Genomic DNA, 22,335 nt, shown 5'->3' on the forward strand with positions numbered 1-22,335 from the left:
TCCCTGACTTCCTCTATGTCTAGAGCCTAGTTAAAAACCTTACTTTCTATTTAAGTATTTTCTCCTTAATGCTAAAGCCTTCCTTCTTAAGACGAATTCCAATCTATTCTGCCTATAGCTTGTTTCTATAAAATTGTCTTCCTCATGAAACTACTAGCTTTTGTGTATCCTCGATGTTTAGCAGTGTTATTGGGCACATGGTAGCTGACTAATAAATGCTTACTGACTTGCCTTGAGCCGAGTTCAAGAGAGAGCTTAGAACAACAGATGTGCCTATCACCTGCATCAAGATAATAAAGAAGCTTATGGAGTTGAAGGATAACAACAACAACAAAAAAAAAAAACAACAGAAGAAATTAAAAATTCAAAATGTGATCAAGATAAAGACAAACTTTCCCTTACTAATTTTCTAACTTGTGTCCATTTAACACACACACACCTTCACAATTAATTTAAACACCTATTTTGTTAAGAATTCAGTAAGAAGTAGAGCAAGCAGTATGTAAAATCCTGAACAGTTCAATTTTTCTAACCAATTAACCTATTCACAGCTAATATTGTTGTAGGCATTCATACATTTTAAAACAGACATATGCATAAGCAAATAAAAAAAGGTATAATTTTCTATGGGTCATTATCTGACTACTAAATTCTTTTCCAGACTACAACCTTTAGTCTACCCTGGTAAAAGTTTGAAGAGGTCAATTCCTTCCTTCTAGCTGAGGGACACTGGCCATTATGACAAAGAATAACAGTGTAATCTCTCCTGGGACACTTTGTCAGAGAAGCAACAAATATGTAATGAATCAATGAATATTCAATGTCAGACTAGATTTAAGGAAATATATGTGAATAAAAAGCAATAACTACCTGGGCATGATGACTTTTGTTTATTATCCCCAATGCTAGGGAAAGCCAAGGCTGTATTGTTTCAGCTTAGGAATTCTGAGCTGCAGTATAGCTAAAATTCCTGGCGCACCTGCACTTAGTCTAGCAATAATATGATGAGTCCGGGAAGTAAAGAACCACCAGGCCCAGTGGTTCCAAGCCCAAGTTCCAAGCCAATCAGTTTTGGGACTAGGTCCATGAACAATTGTTGTACTTTCAACTTAAGGTGCTAGAGGAAGACCTTAGTCTTTTTCCTCCTCTTTCTTTTTTTTTGGGGGGGGGGGGGGGCGTTGTAAGGCAATGGGGTCAAATGACTTGACCAAGGTCCCACAGCTAGGTAATTATTAAGTGTCTGAGGCCAGATTTGAACTTAGCTCCTCCTGACACTAGAGTTGATGCTCTATCCACTATACCACCTGGCTGGCCCAAGACTAGGGTCTTGGGTCTTAAAAAACAAAACAAAAATCATTATCAGTGTTCACCTTTTAGAAGTTATGCTTGTTTACTGCTTCCTTTTATAATCTACAAATCCTGTGTAACATTTAATGACTTCTATTCCTAACATTACTAGTTCTCCACTGGAATAAGTTAAAATATTGCTTCACAAATTTCTGATTGACACAGAAAAACAAATGTGCAATGAATGACAAATTCTAATTCCTGTAATCATTCTACAAGAGATCTCAGTTCAAAAAATCTCATTTGGAATAACATCTTCAAGAATACTGATAATGTAAATTACATAACTAATGTTTGTCCTTCATTCTTCAAAGAAGACCATGACATCAGGGAAGTGAGGCCATGACAAGCACACGAATTGGATTTGAGTGATAGGGGCACTGTGCAAAATCACCAACCTCACTTGCTCCTCCAAAGCCATCTAGATCCAGTGGTCAGGTATGAATCAGGGCACCTGGAGATGGGCCCCGGATGTGATCAGAATTAAGTGACTTATCCAAGGTTACCCAGTTAGTAAATATCAAAAACTTGATTTGAACTCCCATTCTCCTAATTCCAAGGCCAATGCTCTATGTGCCATCCGTCTAGCTGCCCAAATTACATAACTATATATGCCAAAAAAGAAAACATTTGTTAACTAAGATATTATTGAGTAAAATGAAAATTAAAAATAATCACTTGGAAAATCTGATGCTAAAATGTCCAAATTGATAAAAGAAAAATGAAACATAACTCAGGTGAATGCATGAAAATATAGAGGAACTTTTAAAATAAAATCAAAAACTCAGTTCAACTAAATTTTTTTAATGGATCATGAAAAAGGATGGCAAGAAGTGATTCTCTTCATGTCTGTCTGGAATTCAAGGTCTTTGCTTTAGGCAAAACTTGACAAAAAAAAAAGACAAAGAAATTCGTCTTTAAAGCCCATAAAGATTAAATAAAATAAAATTAGCCATTGAAGAGGTCAATTCCTTCCTTCTAGCTGAGGGACACTGGCCATTATGACAAAGAATAATAATGTTATTTTTCCTGGTGTGAAGCTCTTTAAAGGTGGGACACTTGGTTAGAGAAGCAAGGCTATTCAACTACTAAATGGAAGGTGATGGGGAAAAAAATACATTAATTAAAAATACTATATAATGAAGTGGCATTGCAATAAAGTTACTGGAAATATTATAAAAAAAAAAGGTAAAAATCATACAGCAAGGGGCAGCTAGGTGGTTCAGTGACTAGAGAGTCCTGGCCCTTGAGTCAAGAGGACCTGAGTTCAAATCAGACCCAAGACACAATTGCCTGGCTGTGTGACTGTGGGCAAGGCACTTAACTCCTTTACCTTAAATAAAATTTTAAAAAAATCATACAGCATAACAGAAGACAATCTTAAAAGATTGAAAATACTGATGTATTTCAAATTTGAAAAAGCAAGGCAGTCATTTTACTATAACATCCAAAATTGATTTTATAACATTCTGCCCTGTGGTTCCATTTTTCCAAATGTGTACTACTGAAAGCTATTCATAAAAAATTATCTTACCTAGATTAGATATTATTATTAGATATGAATTAATATTATTAGATATTAATACTACTTAATTAGATATTAATAACCTCCCCAAATACTCAGGACTTACATGAATTATAACTACAAAATACCATTTATAGAAACTGACATAATTGATAGAAAATCTATTGTTCATGATATGGCAATCTAATAAAATGACACTATTTAAATAAATCAACTGATTTAATGACATATCACCCCAAAGTGCTACTTTTTGGCTATTAGACATAGTAATAATATTTGTTCCTTGGGTAGAGGAACAAAAAAAAAATCATAAAGGAAGTAATGAAAAAAATGTAAGATTGAAAGACACTCAATGTTACTATAGCTCAAACTCTATTATCATAAACCAATGCTGATTAAAATATTTGGTAGTGCATGACTGAACATGTATATATAACCTGTATCAGATTATTTGCTGTCTTAAGAATGGGGAATGAAGGGAGGAATGGAGGAAAAATTGGAACTCAAAATCATTAAATAAAAATGCTGAAAATTATCTTTATATGTAATTTGAAAAAAAAAGAAACAAAAATTAAAATTTGGTAGTGGTTAAGAAAACAGAGAATTAGATTCTTAGAACATACTAGATAAGACCCAAAAGCACTCAAACACAGTAGCAGCCTATTGTTCCATTAACAAGAGAACACAACCTACTAGGCAAGGACTTTTATTTATCAGAAATTTGGGGAAACTATTTGGCAAAAATCAGTCTTTGAAAAACATCTCACAAAATATGGCACAATGAGCTCCAAAGAAATGATAAAAGATTAAATCATTTTTAAAAACTGCAAATGGAAGGAAGTACTGCTCATAAATATAAAAAGGGAGATAACTCCTAAATGACAAGGAATAGAGATAACAGAATGAAGGAAAACTTAGTACTTGACTGCATTCTAGGCTATGGATATTTAAAAAAAAAAAGCAAGACAGTTCCTGTGCTAAAGAAACTAATATTCAAATATGGAAGGAACAACACTGAAGGGGAATGGAGTTGAAAAGAACGTTTGGCAACGGTCTGAAAGTGTTATGGTAACCTAGTTTCAAGCAAAATGTTTAGTCATTGGTTCTTAAAGAAGACTTTATCAGGGAGATGATGCCATGACAAGCATGTGATTTGGATTTGAGTAAGAGGGTGCTATGGTAAGTCACCAGCCTCACTTTCTCCTCCAGAGCCATCTGGGTCCAGTGGCCAGACATGAATCAGGATGACTGGAGATGGCCCTAGATATGAATAATTGGGGTTACGTAGTTGACCCAAAGTCACCCAGGCTAGTAAGTGTCAAGAATCTGAGTCCTCCTGACTCTAGGGTTTGATGTTCTTGATACTAGCTTGATACCTAGCTGCCCCTATTTTTTTCAATGAAATAATATATAATAATATATAATATATAAATATATATAAATAATATATAATAATATATAATAATAACTCAATTTCCATGGGTAGACTCTAAATTCTGGCAGGAGGTGGAAGAGGGTCAGAGAGCAGGGGTTTGGAAAGGACAGAAAATTATAAAATCTAAAATTTAATTATAAAATTTATAAAATTATAAATTATAATTTTAATTAATAGAATTTTAAATTTAAAGTTTTTTCCACAAAATTAACAGTAAAAAGGAGATAAAGCTATTTAAAGAAAAAGACTGCAGGAATTAACGTTGATAAAAGCCTGAAATCTAAGATAGACAGAGAATTGAATCAACTATATAAGAAAAAGAGCCATTTCTTATTGATAAGGATACATACAGGTAGTTTTCAAAATTAGAAATGCAAACTATCAACAGGCATTATGAAGAATACACCAAACCACTAATAAGAGGAATGTAATTAATTTTAAAACTCTGAATTTTACTTCACATTCATCACATAAGGCAAAACTGACAAATAATGGAGGGGCTGTGGAAGACAAATATAATAATAAACTAATAAATGATAAAAGTAAGTTGGATACTAAATGTTCAAACCATTGTAGCAAACAATTTCTTTTTTCTTTCATTTTTTTTAAAAATTTATTTAAGGCAATGGGTATAAGTGACTTGCCCAAGGTCACACAGCTGGCAATTATTAAGTGTCTGAGGCTAGATTTGAATTCAGGTCTCCCTGACCCTAGGGCTGCTGCTCTATCTATTGCACCACCTAGCTGCCTCGTATAGCAAACGATTTGAAGTTATTAAACTATACATACCCTATGGCTTGTAATACCACTTCTGTATTTCATATGCCAAGGAGATCAAAGACAGAGTAAAAGGTGTCACATGTAAAAAATAATACATTTATATTTGTAGAACTTTTTTTAAAGATAAAAAAACTAGAGGAAAAAAGTGGGTGCTCATTATCAACTTAGAAATGAGTGAACACAATGTAATAAGTGAATGCAATATAACATTATGGCATCATTAAAATATAAGAAATTGGAAATATCTGAAAAAACTTGGGAAGACATATAAACTACTGTACAGCAAAATAAACAGAACTAAAAATACAATTACCCAATTCCTGAAACATTATAAAACATTTAGGACATTTTTTTTTTTTAGTTTGGTTGTTTTTTCGCAAGGCAATGGGGTTAAGTGGCTTGCCCAAGGCCACACAGCTAGGTAATTATTAAGTGTCTGAGTCCAGATTTGAACTCAGGTACTACTGACTCCAGGGCCAGTGCTCTATCCACTGTGCCACCTAGCCGCCCCAAGACATCATTTTGATCAATGTAGACTATAAAATATTCAGTACCACATCTTAGGAGTTGGTTGATAATGGATGTGGAGCAAGGCATACAGTTAGATATTGACAATTTATTTTTTAAATTATCTAAAAAAATTATTTATTCATTCATTTTTTTATTTAAGGCAATAGGGTTAAGAGACTTGCCTGAGGTCACATAGCTAGGTAATTATTAAGTGTCTGGGGCAGAATTTGAACTTGAGGCCTCTTGACTCCAGAGCTGGTGTTCTATCCACTGTGCCACCTAGCTTCCCCTATTGCCAAATTATTGATTTCTTTTACTTAACTGTTTCCTTATATATAAAGGAGGTGTATGAGAGTGATGTTTTAAAAGGCCATAAATAAAATTTTTATATGAGTGATATTTTTAAAAGACTTCAATAAAACATTTGAAAAAAATTATCAATGACTGTAACAAACTGTTTACAAAAAAATTTAGGAATAGCTTCAAAGAAAATTTATGAACAATTAGCAAACTTAATTTTCAAAATATGGATTTATAAAATCTCACAATTTTAGTATTTATATACATTAAAGATTTAGTATATATCTTTGGAAGAGTCATTTAAAAATAAAATGTTCACTTTATCTTCTGAAAATTTTCTAAAGGTTTCAATATTATGAATCAATATTATAAACTATGCAATTTAGTACAAATTCAACTTCAAGTTTCTAGTAATTTCTCACTATAAACTGAAAGCCAGAATTTTTGTAGTAAGCTTTGTTCTATTAAAAGGACATATAAAAGACTAAAAATTTTCTGCTCTTGGCAAGAAAAGAATAAGATCATTTTCCTTTAAATTTTCATTTACAAAATTGTGCTATTACATACAAAAATGATGCTAATAGAGCTTATGTTCATAGAGTTAGAACATTCCATAAAGAACTAGTAGAGGTCATTTAGACTCTACTACTTTTCCCATTTTACAATGGAGGAATTCCAAACAAATTCAGTTTTCTTTTCCCCTCTACTATGCCAATAAAATTTGTTTTGTTAAAAATTGGGATAATATAATTTTTTATATAAAAATGAGCAAATCAATTATATGATAAATAACTTTATTTTTTTTTAATTTAAATTTTTTAGGTTTTTTTTCAAGGCAATGGGGTTAAGTGGCTTGCCCAAGGCCACACAGCTAGGTAATTATTAAGTGTCTGAGTCCAGATTTGAACTCAGGTACTCCAGATTCCAGGACAAGTGCTCTATCCACTGTGCCACCTAGCCACCTGATAAATCACTATAAATGGAAAATATGTTTAAGTCAAGTTGTATAATGCAACTAATCAGAAGTCTTCAATCTTAGTAGATTAAATAATTATTTCTCAGAGTCTTACAAACATAAATCAAATAAGCTCCTAAGCTTTTTAGGCCTATTTGAAAATACAAATGCAAATATGAACAACTAAATGCTCACATAAGAATTTTAATAAAGTCAAATATGGAAATATATTAAACAAGACTATACATATACAACCTATATCAGATTATTCATTGTCATGGGGAAGGGAAGGAAGGAAGGGAGGGAGGGAGGGAGGCAGGCAAAAAAATGTGGAACTTAAAATCTTACCAAAAAAATGTTGAAAACTATATGTATAATTGAAAAATATAAAATATTTTTAAAAAATATAAAGTCAATATTTGCAGTATAATTTTTCTGAAGTTTACTTAATGTTATTAGATTTACTAATTAAATTATTTTATAATACATTGATAAGCAAGGGAAAGTAAAAATTTTATGAGAAGAATTAATGTACACAATTCAAAGCTAATATAAAGCAAGATAACCTTAAATAACAGGAATAAAACATAAGATTACTTCCTCATCTTACCCCAAAGGGGGATTACAGGGAAGAAGAATCGTCAGAAAAAAAATCCAAATATGGACTGGATCACCTTGTGCAGTATTTCCTGTTACTAAATGAGTTCAAAAAGAGAATAGACAAGCACTTGCTAGGGATGCTTTAAGATGGGATAAATGCATCTACCAGTCCTAATCCTGAGTCCAAATTTTTTTTGGAATCATCTCCTCTTCTTGATATATTAAGACATATGGTATTTCCAGAATAGTGAATTTGCTATACTTATACTACCACCTAGCTTTAGAGGAATGAACATTAGACTAATAATCCTTCCCAACCAACTTGAATTTGAGCATGCAACCATGTGGGGTGAAAGGAAAACTGGTAGTTAAAAGAACTACCAAAAAAAGGGTGAAAACTGTTACTTAGAGTGCTTTGGTTCAGATGATTCTAGAATTAGATATCACACAGTATAACCATCCTTACTTTACAAATGAGGAAACTTGAGATTCAGAAATGAAGTAACTTTCCCAAAGTAAAACAGACAGTTAAGTGTCTTAAGTCAGAACTTGAATCCAGATTGAGGCTCCAAATTTAGTGTTCTTTTTCTACCATCTCACATTTCTTTTACTTTAGTTACTCTCTAGTAAAAGGAAAAGCTTTTCTTTTGGGATGCAAGTGATTCCTCAAGTCTTTCTATCTCCAAAGTGTAGATGCACTTCATCAAACCTGCACCAAGTTTGAATTAGTATATATAGCCTTACATGAATGAATATATAAGCAGTATAGAATATTTAAGTAATCACTTCTTGTCCAAGTAACTCTAATAGCTCACAAACAGAAAAAATGTGAAGAGCATTCATTTTTACTCAAAAGCAGAACACTTAATTTTACTGTTGCTGTTTTAAACACCATTACTTCATGAGTTTTTCTATACTTAAGAGAATTTTAAAACATTACCTTTTGTTCTTCTGTGAATTCTGAATTGTTGTGTTGAGCCTGAGCTTCTTTCTGAAGATGTCTTGCTAATCTATGATAGGAAAAAAGTTTCAGTACTATTCTTTTGTATTTGGAAAATATCTTACATATAATAATGTGACATATCAAACTATGAAAAACAAGAGCTGATAAAACATTACAAAATAAGGAAAAAATAACAATAGCTAATATTATAATTTCTAAAGAACTCTATAGAACTGCAAATCCTTTACACATATTATCCAATATGTGTTGGACTAAACACAATCCTGTGAGGTAGGAGCTATTCTTCACAGTTTATGGAAGAAAATAGTGAAATTGAATGGGTGATTCAGTGACTTACCCAGATCACAAAGCTGTTTAAGTGTCTGATATAGTATTATAATTTGGATTTTCCTGACTCCCAAGTCCAGCCCTCTCTCCACTCTGCTAGGTAGGATTCATCAACTTAACCTAGATCTGTTCTCAACAAACATTGCTGTTATCCAATGACAATACACTACTTTTCACATTTTACTAGTTTAGATTTAAGTGCCAGTAAAAGAAGCTATTACCGGTAAATTTGTTATTTTAAGACCTTTTATCAATTTTTTTTTAGGTTTTTGTGAGGCAATGGGGTTAAGTGGCTTGCCCAAGGCCACACAGCAAGGTAATTATTAAGTGTCCGAGGCTGGATTTGAACTCAGGTACTCCTGACTCCAGGGCCAGTGCTCTATCCACCGTGCCACCTAGCTGCCCCTGACCCTTTGTCAATTTTAAGTAACAATGTTACTCTATTCTTAGTCAATATTGGACATTGACATCCAAATAGATACCAGTTTCAACTATAGAAAATATAACACATTCACAAATTCCCCTAGAAAACAGACTTCAATTAGCTATGAAAATTATAGGCTACTACCATCACCTTAATATATTTAAACGAGTCTGTGTCACTAGTCTAAAATTTTTTGGCAGCTAAGAAATGGGAAGGATACTCTTTAAAGACATTTTTTTAAAAAAAGGATCTGGATTATGAAATGTATTTCCCAACATAATTGTTTTATTCTAAAAATTTTCATATCTCAGATCTACTTGGGGGGAATGTTGTAAAATAGGATTTATTTATCTTTTTCAAACCTACAAATGATTCAAAATCAGGCATAAAGCTCATTATACTAATATAGAGAATTTTTATGGAATATATTCACTCTAAATGGGTCTTAGATCTAACATCAACTAAGCAGAAATACTAGAAGAACCAGGCATATCCACTGATACAAAAATATTATAATTTTACTTTCAAGTAAAATTTTTCATCTTTATTTTATTTCACTTGGCAATGTCATCAGCTTCCATGGATTCAATGATCCTTTTTATGCTGATGATTTAAATCTCTCTGCTGTCTTCTAGTCCCAAATTTCCATACTGCCTTTGGGACATCTCAAACTGGATGTTTAGAAAACATCTTAAATTGAACACATCCAAAGTTTATTTTATCTTTATTTTTATCCCCTTCCAAACTTCCTTCTAACTGTCAAGGGCCCCATCATTGTCCTAGTCACCTTAGTTCACAATCTAGATTTCATTCTCAAGTTCTCACTATCTTTTACTTCCCATATCCAAATTGATGCCATGACCTGTTAACATCTCTCCCATATGACCCCTTCTCTCTTCTGACACTGCCACCACCATGGGGAACCCCATCACTCCAAATTTCCAGGCCTTAGCACAACGCCCATAAAAGGTGTTTAAAGTTCATTTACTGGTTGATCACATGGATTAAAAACAGAAACCAAAAACCTATCAACTGACATGGTCTGTTCATTTGAGGTATTCTTAAATTCTAGTCCCTTTAACATAGTAAAATTAAAATCACCAAACATTTCAAGAGAACATATTTAGCACAAAAGCATGTGATATAGCAAAAGATTTCCTCCCTTCTTTGTAGGATCAGAAAAATGGCCAAGAAGAGGCCAAAATTAAAGTGACTAAAATATTCTTAACTTTTAACCCAGAGATCATACAACTATGCAAATACCCTCCAAGAAATAAATAATAAAAAGTCCTAATATAAAACAATATTTTTAGTAGCACTTTTTGTAGTAGTAGTAGTAAAGAATTGGAAAGAAAGCAGATCTCTTTTGACAGTAGAATGGCTTAAGTGCAGCAGCCCTGGAGCAAGGAGGACTAGAGTTCAAATCTGACTTCAGACACATGACACTAGCTATTTGACCTTGTCCCATATTCGGCCACTGGACCCAGATGGTTCTGGAGGAAAACGGAGTCTGATGACTTAGCACAGCACCCCCTCACTCAAATCCAATTCACATGCTTGCCACAGCATCACCTCCCTGTGATGGTCTTCTTTGAGAAGGACAAACATCATCATCATTATCATGTGAATGTAAGGAATATCATTCACCATAAGAAACAATATGAAGGGCGGCTAGGTGGCGTAGTGGATAAAGCACTGGCCTTGGAGTCAAGGAGTACCTGGATTCAAATCTGGTCTCAGACACTTTAATAATTACCTAGCTGTGTGGCCTTGGGCAAGCCACTTAACCCCGTTTGCCTTGCAAAAACCTAAAAAAAAAAGAAAAAAGAAAAAACAGTATGAAGAATACAGAAAAGGGGAAATTGATGCAGTAAAATAAGCAGGCAGAAAAATATGTACAAAGACTACAATGTAAATGGAAACATCAAAATATCAAGACCAAATATAAATTATTACTAAGCTCAGTCCAAAAGGGAGAGATAAAGAATATATTTTCTTTTCTCCTTTGTAGTTGCAGAGGGTCATTGAGTACAAACTTCCAACTTGGCTGTTGTGTTGATTATTTATGCTGAAATATTTTCTGTTTCATTCTTTAATATATGGGTTGGCTGGGGTGTGAGCAGTGGGAAGAGATGAATACATAAGAAAATGATTATTTCAATAAAATTCAAATTAAAAATAGGAAGATTAAACTGAACTAACAACTAGTGGTATGAGATTCTGTGAAAAGAGCACTGAGAACTCAAGTTATTCAACAAGAATGAAGTACTATTGTCTCAATATCTGTTAGATAATCTCAATTTTTTATTTCATTTTGTAGGGAGGCTGAATGCTCATAAAAATTTAATTCAGTCGTGTCAAGTTTCTATTTGAAAGTAAAATAGACAAGTCTCCATGATTTATTTGACTTAAATGAACATTCCAAATAAAGTCCTAGCATGTGTACGTGGAGTCAAGAAATTTCCCTTTCTAAAAGATGATACTCAAAACTCTAATCTGGATAAATGGTTTATATAGTCAAGTTCCCTTTCCTATTAGACAAAAAAGTTCTTCAATTGCTTTTGAGTCAATCTGAGTTCCAAAGTCATTTTCCTTTAGACACCTGGGGTCCATGAACCCCCAATTCGTCCATTTACAGATTTTGAGATTCTATGTATTTGGCTAGAAAAAATTTATAACTTTATTTTCATTAAACTTCTGAAATTCAGTATTTCCTTCAATTATTTAAAAAGACTACAAAGAGAAGTAGGCTACAGGTTTTGCTAGACTGTCACAGGGTCTATTACAGAAATAGTTAAGATCCTTATTCCAATCGAATTCTTATTCTGTAGAGAATGCCGGGAGATCGTGGCAGTTAGTTACACAGGAAATATGTACCCAGTGTCAGGATTTAAACTCAGGTCTTTCTGCTGCAACATCTGATCATCCTAATCCTGAATACCAATAAATAGCTGCTTTGGATTTTGGGGTAGGTGATATTTGAACACAGAAAACAAGTCAAATTTGAATCATCAGCATAAGTGTTTAGAAGGTCATGTCCTTACAAAATCAAATTTAATGTAAAATGTGTTAAACTGATAACTCTGGGGATAAAATACTTTTAATTTACCCACCTCCTTCTATTTCTACACAAATCTCAGACTCCTCCTTAGGTTCCTCCAATTCTTAGTGTCTTCCCTTATGAGATTACCTCCCATTTATTCCATATATATCTACCTATTTGTGAACTCACTCATTAGAATGAGTGAGGGTCCTTTTTTGCCGTATCCCTAGTGTGTCTCTTAAATGCTTTTTAGCATTTAATGTTATAATTTATATTGATATCAATTAATACAAAATATAAAGTAATTTGAGGGGAGGAAACACTAGTAGCTATGGAGACCAGGGAAGGCCTTGTGTGTGTGGGGAGAGGTAGGGTGGGAGGGGGTTCAAAGGAACCTAGAGATCTGAAGTGGGAAGACCCCATCCTGAGATTTGTACAGGGAGGAATAAATCAACAAATATTAAGCACCTACAATGTACCAAGCATTGTGCTGTTTAATGCTTTCAAAAAGTAATGTACATTATGTCTAGGTTGGAGCCAGTAGTGAAGGGTTTTAAATGCCCAAAGAGTCTGTAATGGGTTTGTATGATACCAGAGAAAATAGGGAACCAGTGAAGCTTACTAAAGCATGGTCACATCCATACTTTAAGAAAATTTGAAAGACAGCTTTGTAGAGGATGAATTGGGGTAAGAGACTGGCAATCAAGGCAGAGAGAACAATTCCAATAGTACAGATGAGAATCAATGAAGACTTGATAGTTGATTAAGGGCCACAAAAGTAGAAAGGTATGAATGTAAAGAGATAATAAAGTTGAATGAAAAAGACCTGGACATATGGGATGAGGAAAAGTGAGGAGTTGAGGATGACTGAGATAGATGAAACTTAGAAGAATGGTGATACTCCAATAAAAACAGAGAAGTCTGGAAGAAGGATGAGTTGGGGGTGGGGGGATGATTAATTGTATTTTAGGCATGTTGAGTCTGAGATGTCCATAAGATCCAGATTGAAAAGTTTAATAAGTATTTGGTGATGGAGATTGGAGTTCAAGAAAAAGGCTAGGGAATCATTTACACAGAGAAAACTGAATACAGGGAAGCTAGTGAGCTCATTAATAGAGAATGTAGAAAATGATAAGAAAGCCCTGACAAAAGAGACTTGAGATATATGAATGTTTATAGATCATCATCATCCAGCAAAAAGAAACTGAGAAAAATCTCTATTCATGCTGAAATGTCATTCATCAAGTCTCTATTCCAGTAGATACATGGGAAAAAATATTTTATTCACACCTACTATTTAACATTTTTCCTAACCTACAAAAGATGACTTTTTTTTTACAGAATCACGAAGTAGTAATGAAGAATTTGCAAACAAGGCATCCTATTTTTTTACAACTTTTTTTTTAGGTTTTTGCAAGGCAAACGGGGTTAAGTGGCTTGCCCAAGGCCACACAGCTAGGTCATTATTAAGTTTGAACCCGGGTACTCCCGACTCCAAGGCCGGTGCTTTATCCACTTCGCCACCTAGCTCTTTTTTTTGTTTTAGGTTTTTTTTTGCAAGGCAAATGGAGTGAAGCGGCTTGCCCAAGGCCACACAGCTAGGTAGTGTCTGAGGTGGGATTTGAACTCCGGTCCACCTGTGCCACCTAGCCGCCCCAAGGCATCCTATTTTAATTGCAAACATCACTGACCCCTCTGCTAAAAAAAGGACCTGTTAGACGGGCAGTTTTCTTCAAGAGCTGGACAATACGGTTCTATCAACCTGGCCGAGTTATGCCTGTCACCATTTTCTCGGGTTAAACCGAAGTTAAATCTTGTGCACAAGGTCTTTGCATCGAGGTGAGCCGTTCATTCCGACACCGTCACTCAAGTATTGAGATAGAAGTATCCCTAATGAATCAGGGAGCATTTTAATGGCCTATTAACGTATTGTTGCACGATAAGCCTTTAGAATCATTTTTAAGGACGGATACAGGACAAGCAGAACCCAGGAGGAAACAAAATACACAGCGCTGCAGAGGGGCAGAACAAAAAGAGCCCAGCGCCCGCTCATGGGGAAACGCACCCCCCCCTTTTGCGCATTTGGGCCACGGCTGGGGTGTTTTGGTTGCTGCTGTAGAGGCAGGGACGGGCACGGGGCGAGACGGGCGTCCCCAGCCGGGGGAGGGGCGGCAGCGGCGGGCACCGACGGCGCCCGGCCCGCTCCCGGCATCGGGGCTCCGCCCGGCGCCGCAGCGGGTGGGATGCGGGGCGCCGGGGGGCCGAAACCGCCCGGGGCCCGGGGGAGGAGGGGAGGGAGGCGGCCGCCGCCCGGCGCGGGCCCAGCACTCACATCTGGTACTCGTCTATGGCCTCCACCAGCTGCCCCCACGAGTCGAAGTCGGCGCCGCGGCGCAGGCTGGCGCCCCAGCGCTGCAGCAGGCTGCGGGTCCCCTCCGACATGGCCGCCGCCCCGGCGCTGGGCTCTAGGGCGCCATGTCCCGGCTCGCGGCGCGGCCGCCCCGGGGAGCCGCCCAGCCCGCGCGCCGCCTCGCAGGAGCCGCCCCTCGCGGCCCCGCCTCCCGGGGAGGTGGCGTCGCCCCCGCCTCCCGGAAGCCCCCGCGCCGGGCCGCGACCGCCATGGGCGCCGAGGCGGCGGCACCCGCGGCCCCCCCCCCCCGCCGCCGCCGCGGCCCCGAAGCCGCGCCGCGAGGGAAGGCGAGGCGGCGCGCGGGCCGGGCGCGGGGGGCCCCCGCCGGCCGCCGTAGCCGCGCGCCGCGAGGCCTGGCTTCCGCCGGGGCTGGGATGGGCGGGCGGTCACGTGCCCGCGGGCGCCGCCTCCGAGGGCTCCCGCGCCGCGGCCGCTGCGAGCTCGACGTGGCTCCTGCTGCCCCGCAGTCCTCCGAGAAGCCCGGTGAGCGCGACGGGGTCCTGCCGCCCCCGCGGCAAGGACGGGCGGCCGCGACAAACCGGCCCCCCGGCCTGGGACAGCCCGGGCCCGAGGCCGGGGCTCCGCGGCGCGGCTCGGGGCTCGCGAGGCGCCCCCGGCCCTCCGCGTCCCATTTTCCTGCTTTTTGTGGCCGTGGGGGTGGGGGGGGTGTCGGGGAAAAGGGGGGGGGTAAGTGAGCGCTCGCTCTGCGCAGGCGCAGCACGTCCGGCTGCTGGCGGGTGGGGGAAGGGGAGCGGCGAGTACACCGGAAGTGGTGGCCGGGCTCTCCGGCGCGGGGGACCCTGGGGGCGCGCCTCGACGCCTCCGCCCTCCGCCCCACCCCCAGTCTGCGGCTGGGCCGCGCGCTGGCCCGGGGTCTCCCAAGGCGACCCCGCTCCGAGAAGTTCCGGGGGACGCGAAGGGCGGGTCCAGCTCCCCCCTCGGAACCGGGCGGCCTTCGGGTCGGGACGCACTCCCTTGTATTGCGCGATGTGGAATCCGGGCAAGCCTGCTCCTCAAGGAGGAAAGGAAGGAATTCAGAATCAAAACCTTTTTTAAAAAATTGTTTTAAACGTAATTGGGGAAAAAAATAAAACAAAACCGTCCTTTAGAAAAAAAAAGAACCACTCTCGAGCAAAAAGGCCTCGTTTCGGACCTATCCCTCCGAGACTCCACCTGAAGCTGCAAAGAAGTGTTAAACCTAGTCCATTTAGTCGCCAGAATTATATTGATGAACATGAAGTATTGTACAGATGAGTTGTAGATGAGATTTCTTTGAGAAGCGTCTAGATGGGATGACCCAATGTTCTTTTTTTTACTTTAGAAGTTTTTGCTTTTTATTGGGAAAATTAAAATTTGTTCAAGAAAGTGTCTACTATTTTAAAAGTTTATTTTATAAACCAGAGTTTAATTTAAATCATATAGTCTATGAAGCTTGTTAACTACCTGGAAAAGATGTTGAGAAGGTGCTCTTCCCCTCCTTTAAATGATGAAGAACTCTTTTCCAAAATGTCATAATATAAAACTACTGTACATCTATCATAATCACTGAGCAGTAGACTACGGTGGCCCTAGAACTTACTGGGTAAATTCAGGGCTAAAAAGATGCCTGTGAATTTTGTAAACTTAATTTTAAACTCCTAGAAAAAAAATTCAAATTTAAGGAGCTCAGGCCTCTTAATTTTAGCTTCTTTGTAAACCCTAACTTTTATTAATTGAATTTGGTTTTGTTTAAAGTTAAATACGCCTAAAATATCCTACATAGATGAATACTAACCTTTTTAACAATATCTCTGGGGTAGAAAATGGTGCCCAGCAATCCCTTTCTAATATTTTGAATTTTTTTTTTTTAGAATAGGAAATGTCATAGGTCCAACTTAAATCTCAATCTGTTTACATGTCTTTCCTTCCAGAGAACATCTGTTCACAGATTGCCGGCCTCTTTGATATTCTATTAAGTAAAAAATTATGGAGTTTTTAAAAAATACTCAGTTTCAAAGATGGATATTGTCATTCTGTTTTAGAGTAGTCTTGAAAGACTGGTATAGTAACTGCTTCCAAGTCAAAAACCTAGATTTAACTCTAATCTCTCTGATAATTATTTGTGTGACTTGGGGTCAAGTTTAAGGTCTCTATGCCTCAGTTCTTTATTTTTAAAATGAGGGGATTGGACTAGATGCCTTTAAGGTTGTGTTAGGACATATACTGCCATTTAAGAATATATTTACAATCATGTAGAATAAATAGCCGACTAAGGATAAAAGGAACATCTTTACCTTTCACAGATTGCCTGACTCTGAGTTTGGGTTTCAGTTGAAACTGTTCTCTTTAGCCTTTTAGCATCAGTGCAAAAGACAAAAGTAATGCAAATGAGTATCTTTGAATTATAATTAATTTTATTTTGCTCTTCTGTGAAAGATTTGAGTTGGTCATTGAATTGATGAGGCTCTGTGGGTTCAAATCCTTAAACTTAGCTTTGTCATATTTGGCAATTTATAGAATCAGTCAGTCACTTCCTCAGCCTCATTTTACTCATTAGTAAAATCAGAGAAATAATATTTATACCATTCTTTTAGCCAGAGTGTTAAGAAAAAAGTATTACATAAACTTAAAGTGGTATGTAAATGAATTGTGTTGCATTTTTAAACTTCCACCCAACTGTTTTTGTTCCTGTCAATAGTTATAACATCTAAATAGTAATAAGAAAAACCAATAAACATTAGTGATTTAAAACATTTTTGGTGAGGCCAATTGAAGTAAGTATTCCTAAATCATGAATTTATTGACAAAATGTCTTCTGTACACTACTTCCTGTACTAATTTCAAGATAATTGTGGTCATTCTCCTTTATGTTCTGCATTGCCAGGGAATCTTTTAGAAATATACTTTTGTTTTTCAGATGAGAGAATATAGAAATCTTTTAAAAATAGTAATTGCATTTAGGTGATGCACTTTTTCTTTTTTACAAGAAGTTATAGATACAGTGAATAAGATTTAAGGATTTTTTTAACTCAATTTTAAATGGTGATGATCCTTATCACTGCTGCTGCAAGAAAAAATGTTTATCACAGAGAGAATTTAAAGATTTATCCATTGATAGATGCATGAAAAAAGCAATTATGGAAACTACTCTTTCCTTTTGGAGTGTAAATTTAAATTAAAACAGTAATAAATGATCTGTTATAGTTATTTGGAAGAACTTTCTCCATCTATTTGCTTTTGCTTCCTACAGCAGCTATACTGGGTTAAGTAAATTCAATATTACTTAGCAAACTACAGTTGAATTAGGACAGACTTCCAACAATTTTGTGTAGATGTTAATAATAATGAGTAATAAATGTTAATATTAACAAATATAATGCAGTCTTTTTAATGGAAAAGCATTTTGGGAATATATGTTGTAAATATGAAAAGCCATTTTCATTTTAAAACTAAAAATGATAAGAGTTTATCTTATAAAATATTTATCATTAACATTCAGATCTATCCCTTTTTTTCCCCCTCCCATTTATTTAGATTTCTTTTGCATAGATCTGTAGAAAACATCTGAAAAAATGACACACTGGTTCCATCGAAACCCACTAAAAGCCACTGCACCTGTCTCCTTTAATTATTATGGTGTAGCTACAACTCCTGCAGCTTCAAAAATTTGCAAGTAAGTTTCAATCAGAGCCAACATGCTTTGTTCATTTTATTCTACTAGATATTTTGGACCGTATAAAGTAAAAAGACATAACTTAGCCTCATTGAGTACAATTTAGTTGGAGAGACAACATCTGAATAGTTGAACTCCCACATCTTAAAATTTCATACCTTTGAGATCTTTTGGCTTGGAAGGTTTTTTTCCCAATTTACACAGAACAAGTTGCACTTTGCCAAAATAGTTAAATTACATTACAAAAACTAAATTAAATAGAAGAAAACAGTGCAAAGGTGTCACAAATCACTATATGATTAATTTGACAGAGACAGTATGTTAAAAATTGAAAATTGAGCTTTAATCTGAAAAGGCTTCATGGAAAAAATAGGGACTTTCCATTAGGTTTAAACTGGGCAGAAAAGCAAAAATTGAGTATTCCAGGGTTGGAAAAAGTATAAAGCAAGTGATGAGTGTCAAATTTGAAGATAGGAACACCTGAATTCAAATGTGACCTCAGATACTGGCAGTGAGACCCTGAAAAAGTCACTTAACCTTGGTGTCAGTTTTGTCATCCCTGAGAACAAATGACCAAATGCAACCTCTGTTAACTCTAAACCATAGCAAACTCTAAAAAATAAAACAAAAAAAAATAGAAACAAAGAGTTAACGGTGATTAAAAGTAAAAAAGCTTTCTTTATTCTGTTGGAGGGGGGGAAACTAGACAAATATGCTAGGGCCTCCTCTACTACCAAGGAAATGTAATGTAATATGGGCAAATCTCAATACTTATACCAATGACTACACAATGAGCTATAGTTTTTAACATGGGAGTGGTAATAGCAACAGTGAGTCAAATTTGATTCATAGCAGGACTTAATGCCTGGAATATGGGTCCTCCAGGTGCCTGTCTGACTTCTGAGACTTCCTGGTGCTGGTTTGAAACAGGGATTTTGCTGTGGCTGAGACAATCCAGAGGTTGACCCACAAAGTGTGATTGTTATGCCAAGCTCAGGATGCAGCTAGCTTGCTGGGCCTTAGATCAGAAAAACAAGGTATCTTCTCATAGTAAAAAGAGAGGGGTAGTCTTGGTTTGAGGATCCTGACAGTTTCCTCAACTGTAAAATGGGGATAATGGCACCTACTCTCAGGGTTGTTGTGAAGATCAAATGAAATGATTGTAAAGTGTGTTTGTCACAGTGCCTGGCACATAGTAAGGGCTCATATAAATGTTAGCTATCATGTTGCATAGTCAATTAGGTAGGCCAATGTTATTGGGAGTCATAAAGGAAGTATTTTGGTGTAAGCTTTAAAAAGTAGTTTGGGGAGCAGTAGATAGAGCACCACCCCTTGAGTCCAGAAGAGCTGAGTTCAAATTCAGCCTCAGACACTTAATAATTACCTGGCTGTGTGACCTTGGGCAAGTCACTTAACCCCATTGCCTTGCAACCCCCCTCCCCCCCAAAAAAGAAAAGTAATTTGGTGCTAAACTGTGGCGATCCATGCTTAAAGGTATAGACTAATGAGGTTGCATTTGTTAGCAAAGAACCTTTGAACAGAAAAATATTTGAGTGAAAGCAGTCTTTTAGGAAGTAGTATGTATGTAGGATAAGTTGGTAGAGGATCAACATGGGGAGCAAGAAGTACACTGATTAAGAATTTGTTGTAGTCTAATTATGCTAAAGACCTTGGGTTAGGAAGCTGAGTTGGTGACAGGAATGAAATGAAAGAGACTCTTCTAAGAAGTTTTACAAAGGAAAAATCAGATGACTGAGGAGTCAAAACAGCTAGTTTTTGTACCAGAGTAATGAGAAACTAGAAAATAATTCTAATAAATAGAAATAGGGAAATCAGAAAGAGGGACTTGTTTTGTAAATTAGTGTCAGTAGTATATAAAAGTATTTGATTGGAAATCATAGATCTAGTACTAACTCTGTTACTAATGTGTGGGATAAAAATCCACTAAGAAAATCTTCAGAGTGATTCTGAGCAAAATGAAGGTTTTAATTGCTTTTCTCCAGAAAAGGCTAGGCTCACAATCTCACATCAAGTAGTAAGAGTTGGAGTTGCGCCTAAAGGACAGTCAAATGAGATTATATGACCTAATGCAATTCCTGCCCCCCAATCCCCTCCCTGAAAACTCATTGACTTGAGTTTTTCAGGGTTACACTCTTATTTGCAAAAATCTACCCCAGCAACAAAGAGAAGAATGAAAGGTTTTCACAGAATATTACCTCACCATCTAGATGGTGAGAAAACTAAAAAAAATATTTCAATGACCTTCATATCTATAATTACCTAAAATGAAGTAATGTCTAAGTCAGGTAAAAAAAATAGTCTTATCATAGAGCAGGTGACTCAAGAGCTTTTCTTTTGGGATGCAAGTCTCTTTGGGATTTCTAGGAATATCTAATAATAATAGTTTGTTTTTCTTAATATTTCTTAACCCTGAGAGGACTTCACCAGGAATATTTGCCCTATTGCTTCTTGAATGAAACAGACATTCCTCTAGTTATATTTGCAGCCTCCCTTCAACATCTTACCAGTATCATATAGTATTCTCTCATGGCATTCCATTTACTATTCATGCTTTTGCACTGATTGTCTATGATATGGACTCTCCTCTCTTGTTTTTTGTTACTCCATAACTTAGTTATCATTATTAAGCACCTACTGTGTACCAAGGGACAAAGCACTAGGAACGTAAAGTGAGGCAATGATGTTTGTCCTTCCTTGTTGAAGAAGATCATGACATCACAGCATGGAAGCATCATTATTAGACTGCCTTCCTATGGGGGAAGGGTGGGAGAAAAAAATTGTAAAATTCAAAACCTTATAAAAAATGATAGGTAGAAACTACTATTGTATATAATTGGAAAACTAATAAAATATTAATTTAAAAAATTGAAGATTAAAAAAAAGACCATGACATCAGGGAGGTGATGCTATGATAAGCACATGCATTGGATTTAAGAAAGGGTTGCTGTTTAAGTCACCAGCTTCACTTTCTCCTCTGGAGCCTACAGTTACCAGAAAAAAAAATCAAGACTGGAAATAGACATGGATGGGAAGGGTTCCCTTGCCCAAGGTTGCACAGCTAGTGTCAAGTATCTGAGACCAGATTTGAACTGAGACCAGATTTGAGCTCAAATGTGCTGACTCCAGGGTGGCTCTTAATCCATTGTGCTATCTAACTGCAAAGGTGGGGCAGAGGTAGAGGAGTGTTGAAATAGGCACATCCCTGCTCCTGGGGAGCTCCCAGTCTAATGATGGAGATAACATACAAGCAGTTATGTACAAATGTTTCCTACCTGGCTGTGCTTATTATTCACATTGGGTATACCTCATCTGTAATACCCTGGGACCAAGCTCCTTTCATTTAAAAAGATTTCCTACTTTATTTCCCACTTGACTGCTATATTCCTTTGGTCCATTCTACGCCCCCATCAGATACCCTACTTTCCCCATCTCATTCTCCTTATTCCTCACCCTCCCTTTTCCATACACGTGCATGTGCGCGCGCGCACACACACACACACACACACACACACACACACACACACACTTTTCAACTTGCTTTTTTGTGTTATCTTCCTCCATTAAATTGTAAGTTATTTGAGAGTAGATGATCTATTTCTAGTTTATAATTAACTATGTTTGGCACAATGCCTGGTTCATGGGCACCTGGCAGCACTCCTTTGGGCCTTCTCTCTTATGTCACAGAAAGCTCATTGTTTGGAAACCTCATCATCATCCTGTTTCCTTTTTTAAAGGTGTTGAATTCTCTGGTAAGTTTTTCATAATTTTCCTGCATGATTCTTATTTCTTTTTTCCATTTTTCTCCTCTTCTTTGGTTTTTAAATTTTTTTAAAAGTTTAGGGGTGGCTAGGTGGCGTAGTGGATAAAGCACTGGCCTTGGAGCCAGAAGTACCTGGGTTCAAATCTGGTCTCAGACACTTAATAATTACCTAGCTGTGTGGCCTTGGGCAAGCCACTTAACCCCATTTGCCTTTGCAAAAACTAAAAAAAAAAAAAGAAAAAGAAAAATGTTTACTTAAATTTATTATTATATTATTTGTTT

At 37.1% G+C, this 22,335-nt stretch overlaps 2 protein-coding genes across 3 annotated transcripts in view; one reads left to right on the forward strand and one right to left on the reverse strand.

The window, feature by feature from the left end:
• AIDA (axin interactor, dorsalization associated) overlaps nt 1-14,733 on the reverse strand; it is a 52,808-nt gene extending 38,075 nt beyond the window's left edge. Inside the window, exons 1-2 of one of the 2 annotated variants that reach the window (XR_012475730.1) lie at nt 14,543-14,728; nt 8,393-8,462 (exon numbers count right to left, since the gene is read on the reverse strand). Coding sequence is in view for 1 of the 2 variants with exons in the window: in XM_074222735.1 (XP_074078836.1) it covers nt 8,393-8,462; nt 14,543-14,652 (180 nt within the window). In the remaining variant the exon portion in view is untranslated. Of the gene's footprint in view, nt 1-8,392; nt 8,463-14,542 lie in introns of both variants that reach the window. The other variant, XM_074222735.1, reaches the window with a different exon arrangement.
• A 272-nt stretch (nt 14,734-15,005) lies between these two features.
• Nucleotides 15,006-22,335, forward strand: part of BROX (BRO1 domain and CAAX motif containing) — a 41,177-nt gene continuing 33,847 nt past the window's right edge. The window contains exons 1-2 of the mRNA XM_074222733.1: nt 15,006-15,103; nt 18,134-18,272. Of these exons, the coding sequence (XP_074078834.1) occupies nt 18,172-18,272 (101 nt within the window). The 5' untranslated portion in view covers nt 15,006-15,103; nt 18,134-18,171. The remainder of the gene's footprint in view (nt 15,104-18,133; nt 18,273-22,335) is intronic.

The sequence above is a fragment of the Macrotis lagotis genome, chromosome 2 (genome assembly GCF_037893015.1).
Source record: "Macrotis lagotis isolate mMagLag1 chromosome 2, bilby.v1.9.chrom.fasta, whole genome shotgun sequence".
Lineage (NCBI taxonomy): Eukaryota > Metazoa > Chordata > Mammalia > Peramelemorphia > Peramelidae > Macrotis > Macrotis lagotis.